The sequence below is a fragment of the Bos indicus genome, chromosome 3 (genome assembly GCF_029378745.1).
Source record: "Bos indicus isolate NIAB-ARS_2022 breed Sahiwal x Tharparkar chromosome 3, NIAB-ARS_B.indTharparkar_mat_pri_1.0, whole genome shotgun sequence".
NCBI classification, from domain to species: domain Eukaryota; kingdom Metazoa; phylum Chordata; class Mammalia; order Artiodactyla; family Bovidae; genus Bos; species Bos indicus.
The window spans coordinates 1,101,051-1,108,813 of NC_091762.1; the positions used below are offsets into that span (position 1 = coordinate 1,101,051).

Sequence of the window (7,763 nt, forward strand, 5' to 3'; positions counted from 1 at the left end):
AGGCACTGTGCAAACTTCTGGAGACCTAAAGACCAGTAAGAGAGTCGCTGCCTACAAAAGGCTTATTACAAACGTGTAAAAGCAGTACTGCCACTCTCCTTGGCATCTCAGAGAACCCTACTCACCTGTGCACCCTGACGAGCTCAAACACAGAAGTCATTTCCGGTTTCTTATGTAACACATGGTCTTTATTCTTCCATTTCTTTCATTCTTGCTCTCTCAAAGTCACAATATGCCTGGACTCTCAGAGTAGCTCTTGAGTCTGGTTTCCTTGTTCACTCTATACACTGGCATTTTTGCCATATCATCCCTGCTACAAGGTGGATGCCATCTTACTCAAGACCACTTAGAGTTTCTTACTGTCCAAGGAGCAGAATCCAGGGCCATCCACTATCTGGCTTTGAGGCCTGCAGCTAGCCTCTGTCTGAATCCGAAAAAGGCATCCCTTTGGGGTACAGCTAGGCAAGGAGACTTTTTACAAAGCAAAGTAACCCTTTCTTCCAGATGGCTTGAATTCCAGCTCCCACTCACCCACTTGGGCAGGATCCACTATATACTCAGAGGCCCTGTGGTTTTTATCTTATTACTTTCTTTTTTTTCTCTCTCTGCTTCTTCACCTTCCTTTCCAGCCAACTGGCTTACTTTTCTGCACAAAGCTGGCATGTTCTCCGTGCATCCATTTCTTATGACTTCTCCTCCTCACCACCCACCTTTCTTTTAAGACTTCTTTTGAGTCTTACACAGAAATGCAAGAAATACTGAAATACTATAGAATTTAGGGTCTGCAAATGCCATACCTTAAGGCACTTTTGCATTTGAAAATTAGGCACATGACAAGATTAGTCTTATTTTCCCTATTGGATTGTGAGCTTTTAAAAGACATCTTTTCTTGTTTATTCCAGAGGGCTTAAAGAGGGTTGAAGTAATGATCGATATTTTTGATAACAGTAAAGTAACTTAAAAAAAAAAAAGATTCCCCAAAGACTTCCAAAAGTTAAATGGGTTCTAGAGAATGAATGTTGAATAAATCTTACTGCTGCTGCTGCTGCTGCTAAGTCGCTTCAGTTGTGTCCGACTCTGTGCAACCCCATAGACTTACTGGCCTGGTATAAATTACTAGTACTGGGAAGTAATGTAGCTCCATTTCTCATCAAATATAGTGGCATGTCTCAAAAGTGGGTTTCACCTCTCAAAAGAGTTTTACTCTGAGATTTTTCAGAAATTCCCAAATCCCACTCCTGGATATCATGTCCCACCATGAAAAAGTTTACTTCCTGGCTAAAGAAATGTCACTTCTCCAGCCTCTTGGTTTCCTCTTCACTTCCTTTACCAGTGTTAGCTGTTGGAGTGCTTTTTTCAGGCATTTTGACAAAAGAACTTTAAAAGCAGTCACTGCCAACCCACAAATCCATGCCCTGTACAGACTCAGTGTGGACTGACACGCTTCCTGACTGGCCAGCAGTGCTCCTGTCTTGGCAGAATCCCCTATCAATGACTACACATATGTTTACAGACTAGGGGATCTTCTCTTTTCACCACTCACTTCTCTTTTCACCCCCTCCCCCGCCACCCCACTTTTCACTTCCACACAGGAAGTTGCTCAGGCAAGTTTCAGGGCCTCTGCCACACACTGTTCCTTCCTCAACTGAAGAAGAAAGTACCTTTGGAAGGATTCCCTTGTGTCTTCTGAGAACAAATTTGGCCCTCTAACAGTAAGCAATTTGCTTCAAAGCCTAAGAGCTTTGCTCTTATCTCCCATCCAGTTCTGCAAGAGATTAAAGAGGTCCTAAATTACACTGCACCTCTAGCTAAGGCCTGAGGCACCCTGTACTGTCAGAAGAGGAAACCAACTCTTAAAGCAACTTTGGGAACCTTCTTGTTCGTATGGGCATTCCCAGAGCCATCTGCCTTCTTGGTTCTGAAGCTGCAGCCAGGAAAGATCTTGTTGCTCTAGGCTATCTTTGAGTAGACTGGTAAACACCCACTGCTGGGTTTCCCTCTTACCCTTTCCCAACCCTAATCTGCCTGGAGTTTCCCCAGTTTACAGATGTTTCCAGAGGGCCCATCTTAGCCTCTGGCGGATCCCAGGGGCCCCTGCACTTTATAAAGACTCCCTGAAGCTGATCCCTGAAGACAACTGATAGAGCTGGACACTTGACTGCAACTGCCCAGGACAGACCTATTGCCCACACAGAGAAGTCCCAGCGCTTTGCAGGCAGTGAGGATTGCTTAGAAGAGCCAACCTGAGTTCTGGTGTAGAGCAGTGACAGGGAAGAGACCACAGCACTGGGAGCAGCAGTTCAGCTTTTGAAAACGGGAATCACCTTTGCTTTCCTTCTTTTTAAAAGCAAGCCTAAATCTAGCTAAAATAGGCTTAGGGCTAAATGTCAGGTCTATTTCAAGGGGAAAATCCATGGGAGCCTCAAAATATGTTAAAGGCAGGGAGGAGGGGAATATACCAGCCACTCCTCCAGTGGAGGGTGGTTCCTGGATCCCACTGGCTGGAATTGTCCCAGGAAAACCCCAGGCAGAGCAGTGGTGGGCCTCACCCTGGAGCCCCCCACAGATATGTAGCCAGCACACCCCAGTGCATGCAGGGACATACAGGAAAGTCTCAAGTTTGATCAGAAATAGTGCCATTTGCCCATGAGGGGAGCTTTCCAGAAAGTTCTGAAAGATGTGACAGACAAAAGTGGGACCTGAGAAGCAAGAGGGCAACCGGACTTTTAAAAGCTCAATCTTCATCGAAAAGGGAAGCCCATAGACGCTGTGCCTCAGGGTAACAGCTCTGTTTCTCTTTCAATATTCATCTCTGCAGATCCAGCGGCTTCTGATTTCTAAATCAGAAATTTTGCTCACACATTTGTCCATTTACAAAGTTTATAGCACCTAACTTTTTTTTTTTTCTGAAGCATTTGAGTCCCTAAGCAAAATAGCTGAACCTCTAGAAAGGCCCCTCCCCTCTCCCTGAGGTCCTCCCGGCCGACCCCCTGCCTGCCGGGAGGGGTCCCCTAGGAAAGGCCGGGGGCTAGCCTCCGGAGTGCCGCAGCGCTGAGCCTCGCTCGTGCTCCCTGCTCGGACCCTGCTTGCGCGCCGCGGGATTCTTTACCTCCATGTCCTCCAGGTGCCGACTCAGCGCCGCCAGCGCGCGTTCGCTCTGTCCCGGGCTCTCGATCCCCGCTCAGCGCTCTGCTCCCGTCTGGACCGGGTTCGGCTCCGGCGGGCACAGCGCAAGTGAGCGGCTGCACGCCCGGCTCGCCGGCTGCAGGGCTGACTGCGGGCCGCCCCAGCCCCGCGCTAGAGAACGAGGAAGGAGGAGGAGGAGGAGGGAGGGGAGGGGAGAGAGAGGAGGCGGGGAGGGTGGGGAGCTGGGGAAGGAGGCCGGCGATCAGGGTTTAAATTTAGACACAAATCTAAACAGATACTGTCCCCTCCCGGGGCAGGACTCAAGCGAGGGAGCCACGACTCCATTAATCTGCCCAAACATGGGGATGGGACAGTCGTGTGGCCCCTCTTTCTCGTGAAGTTCCTCCAGGACCCGGGTCTTTGCTCGGTGTCAGTCCTCAACCTCTCTCTCCTTTAACATCTCTTCTTTCTTTTCGCTTGCCCTAAAGGTCACAGTGGTTCTCTCATTCTTTTTATCTCCCCTCTTTTCTATTTACTTCTTTTATGTACCTCTCTACCCCCGTCTCTCCTCATTTAAAAAGAAATTGCATTCGCCGCATACCTGGTTTTCCCGGCGTTCCTGGGCGGAGAATGAGGACCCTCCCTGACGGATAAATGGTTCTCCCACTCCCCTCCTCCCCGTCCCTCAGAGACTGTTTAGGCAGTGCCTTCAACGCTTAAGTGTTGCAAACTCAAGTACCTCTCCGTCTGTCATCTCTCTTCCTCTCCACCTCTGAGTCGCACGTTTTCTGGAGACCTTTATCAGTCGATCCATCTCTCACCTGTATATCAGGTAGAGGAGGAGGAGAAAAGGAATCCAAGCGAAGTTTAACAGGCTCCCTGTAACAATCTGTCTTTGTCTCTCCCCAGTTGGGTTGATGCATTTGGATTTGTGGAATTTCATCTCCCACAAACTGCTTGTTGCTAAAGGGCCTTTTTGGTGTTCCTAAGTGGACTCTAAGAAATAGAGCAAAGGGCAAGATCCCGAACATCCGATTCCCATAGGCCCAACATAGCAATCTTCCCCCAGGGCCATCCCAGCTCCCTGAGCAGCACAGACGCTGAAGATAACAAAGCTGCAAGGAAGGGACAGGGGAACTGAAATCTGGAGCAGCTTCTCTCTCTGCTACCAGTTTACACACTGGTCACCAGCGCTAGGTGCCCCTTCTGGATCTGGACCCCTCCCAGAGAAGAAAAGGGGGAAGCCCTCAGAGACCTATGAGTGTGAAGAGGATTGGCCCCCAGGGAGGCCTCTGTGTCTTTCTGCAGTGTCCTTGTACCCCACCTCACCCCAAACCCTCACCCAACTCACCCTGGGAAAGAGACAGTGGGCCAGGTAATCATGAGCACTGTGAAGAGAGATATGTGGAAAAATGGGTAAAAGAATCCAGCTGAGAGTTTGCTCACACTACAAAGAACTGCCCTAATTCTGCTCTTTATCCCAGCACTCCCTGCAGACTTTCAGGCACTTAAAATTGTTGCTTTGGGTACCAGCCTTAGAAACATGGCCTCTTCCCTGCAGAATCTTCTAAGACTTGCCTTTCTGAAACACTGATAGCCCTAATGCCAGAGTGTTTTCTAGTTCATTTAACTTAGCCTAACCTTTATTTTTGGAGAAGGTAATGGGCACCCCACTCCAGTACTCTTGCCTGGAAAATCCCATGGATGGAGAAGCCTGGAAGGCTGCAGTCCATGGGGTTGCTGAGGGTCAGACACGACTGAGTGACTTCACTTTCACTTTTCACTTTCATGCATTGGAGAAGGAAATGGCAACCCACTCCAGTGTTCTTGCCTGGAGAATCCCAGGGACGGGGGAGCCTGGTGGGCTGCCGTCTATGGGGTCGCGCAGAGTCAGACACGACTGAAGCGACTTAGCAGCAGCAACAGCAGCAGCAGCAATCTTTATTTTAGAAGCAGATTGAAGGTTGAATTCCTGCTCTGCTAATTTCTAGCTGTGTTTTCCGAGACAAGTCACTTACTCAGTCTGATCCTCATTTGCCTCACCTGTACAGTTTAGTAGGCACTCTGAAAAAAGTATCTCCATCTTTTTTTTTTTTTTGAGTAGCTACTTTTATAATGCTTAGCCTCATGTACAAGCTCAAATAAATAGGGACCCAATATTTCTTTTTTCCCCAGGCATTCTAAGGTCCAGTGAATGGGATTCTACTCCCAGGAATTGATGGTCAGTCTCTTTCCATTCCAGCCACATAACTGCAGAAGTGAGAGTTCGAGAGCAGAGTTGGCAGCAGGAAAGGAAGTTTCTTGGTACCTTGCAGTGCATACTTGTGCATATAATTTTTTTTCCCCTTTTTTTTCAAATGTGCAGGACTGAGTTGGTGATGGGAGCAGAGTCTCTTCTCATATTTTCTAACTCTGATTCATAGGGCCTTTTCCTTTCTGCCTCCATCTAGTCCTCCTTTCTGCTCAGAATGGGGCTGCCCCAGCACAGGCTTCTGGTTCACAAACAGAAGGGCGGAAGTGCCTACCAAAGGAAACCGTTAGGCTTAGATAGCATCACAGTCACTCAAGGTGACTTGCTGCTGCAGCCCACGCCCTGCTTGGGCCTTGACTCAGTCACGTGAGAACCCATGACCACAATGCAGATAAACTTGGCCACCACCTTGCTCCCGGGTCTCAGAATGTGCAGCGTAGAATCCTACCCTCCATAGTTCTTTGGGCTAGGAAGAGGCATTTATGAGATGGAGCAGTGGAAATGAGGAGAGAGGGCTGAGGCCCAGAGCTGTTTCAGCAGTCCTGAGTAGGTAGGGGCTTGTGCTCACCTTTTCTTCCCCTGTCACCCCTCCTGAAGATCCCCAGAAGCCAGAATGGAAATAACCCAGGTGGTGAACTCCCTGTTTTTGATGGGTTCTCTGGGATTCTGACTTGGTGCTCGGTGTACTGTGAGAAGCTGACAACCCAAGGGGAAGGGAAAGTGGCTCTGATGGGGTCGTTCCTCCCTGTCTCGAGGGGACTGGTCATCTCACAAGGACTCACTTCCTTTACTCTCCCTGCTTCACACACCCTGGTAGCCTAAATCAGCCAAGCAGCAAATAGAGGCCAGTGCAGAATGAAAACCAAGAGACACCAGAGCAGCTTGAGTAGGAAAGCCCATATTACTATCAAATAAATACTACCAAATGCATGTTACTGTTTGGTGAATGAGTGAGTGGATAAATGAATGACTGAAGCAAATTAATAGGATTTTTGCCTTTAAATCAAAGGCAGAGCCTTTTTTCCATAGATGGGCCTTCAATGGGAGAAAAGACCTGGTGAGAGAAATGATCAAGAGAGATCGTGGAAGGGTACAAGTTATTTAGTAAACTCACTAGTTTTTAAGCAGAACTGCACAGAGCTGCAGTCAGGCCGTTCTCAGTGAGTGGCCGCACGGTGCTGCCGATTGTTGACTTTAAACACTGAGAGCGGGAAGCAAACGTCCTCTCGGAACTGTGAATACTCACTTCCAAATATATATACTTCAGCACTAAGTCCCGGGAATGTGGCAAAAATAAAACAAAACAACTCATTCTGCTGTGACTGTCAGTGAGGAACAGAACTGAATAAACTTAAATGAAAGCACCAAGGTTTGAGTGCTTTTATGAGTTCAAGGAATGGTAATGGAGAGTCTCCCAGAGGAAGATGGTGGCATGTGAAAGGTAAATTGAAGTGGAAGGTAGCAGGGTAACAGCTGCGCCACAGGGAGGATGTTGATGTGTGGAGAGGACAGCCAGCCCGGGTTGGTGATTTCATGAGGAAGTGTTTTGACTAGCCCTCTGGGAATTGGAAAATTGATTACATAGGGCAATTGAGCAAAGAAATTGACGTGTAGAAGCCAATGGGAGACAAGATTCTCAGTGATAGTGAAGGGAGATAGAAATATGCAAGGGGAGTGGGAACTGAAATGAACCCTATGGTACTGGATTGGAATGGGAGGTATTGGTGTGAACTCATGGTTTTCAATCTGTAGATACATATATGTGGATATAAATGTGTATACATACATACACACACATATTTCTTAGTTTGATCCACTGAGAGGACCAAGGAGAACTGATACCCCAGTAGGAATAAGTGAACAGAGCCCAGATCTTGGTTTCTAAATACCATTCTTCACTAAAGGAACCAAGGGTCCTTGGCTTGCAAGGCTGGGGCAGGTAAAGAACAAGACAAGCCTGAAACATTTTGTGCTAGAAAATATGGAAGTGCTCAATAAATGAAAAGAAGATGTTAAGAATACACAGAAACCAGATTGCAGGGGTGGCTAGGACAATATTGGGATGATATAAGGATCAAAATAAACAATGATAGCAATGCATTGTTGTTGTGGTTGTGTAGTCACTAAATCATGTCCAACTCTTTTGCGACCCCATCGACTTCTGCCAGGCTTCTCTGTTCATGGGGTTTCCCAGGCAAGAATACTAGAGTGGGTTGCCATTTCCTTCTCCAGGGGATCTTCCTGATCCAGGGATTGAACCCATGTCTCCTACAGTGAAAGACAGGTTCTTTACCACTGAGCCACCTGCAAAGCTCCAGAAATGCATTAGACCCTTTAAATAAAATAAGAGTTCATAAGTCCACACTGATATAAACAAATAAGTGGA

General features: G+C 47.6%; 1 protein-coding gene across 3 annotated transcripts in view; it reads right to left on the bottom strand.

Annotated features, from left to right (window-relative positions):
• RCSD1 (RCSD domain containing 1) overlaps positions 1 to 3,354 on the bottom strand; it is a 71,893-nt gene extending 68,539 nt beyond the window's left edge. Inside the window, exon 1 of one of the 3 annotated variants that reach the window (XM_070782360.1) lies at positions 3,110 to 3,354. Coding sequence is in view for 2 of the 3 variants with exons in the window: in XM_019986413.2 (XP_019841972.1) it covers positions 3,110 to 3,115 (6 nt within the window). In the remaining variant the exon portion in view is untranslated. The remainder of the gene's footprint in view (positions 1 to 3,109) is intronic. The other 2 variants (XM_019986413.2, XM_019986411.2) reach the window with 2 other exon arrangements.
• Positions 3,355 to 7,763: the final 4,409 nt, after the last annotated feature.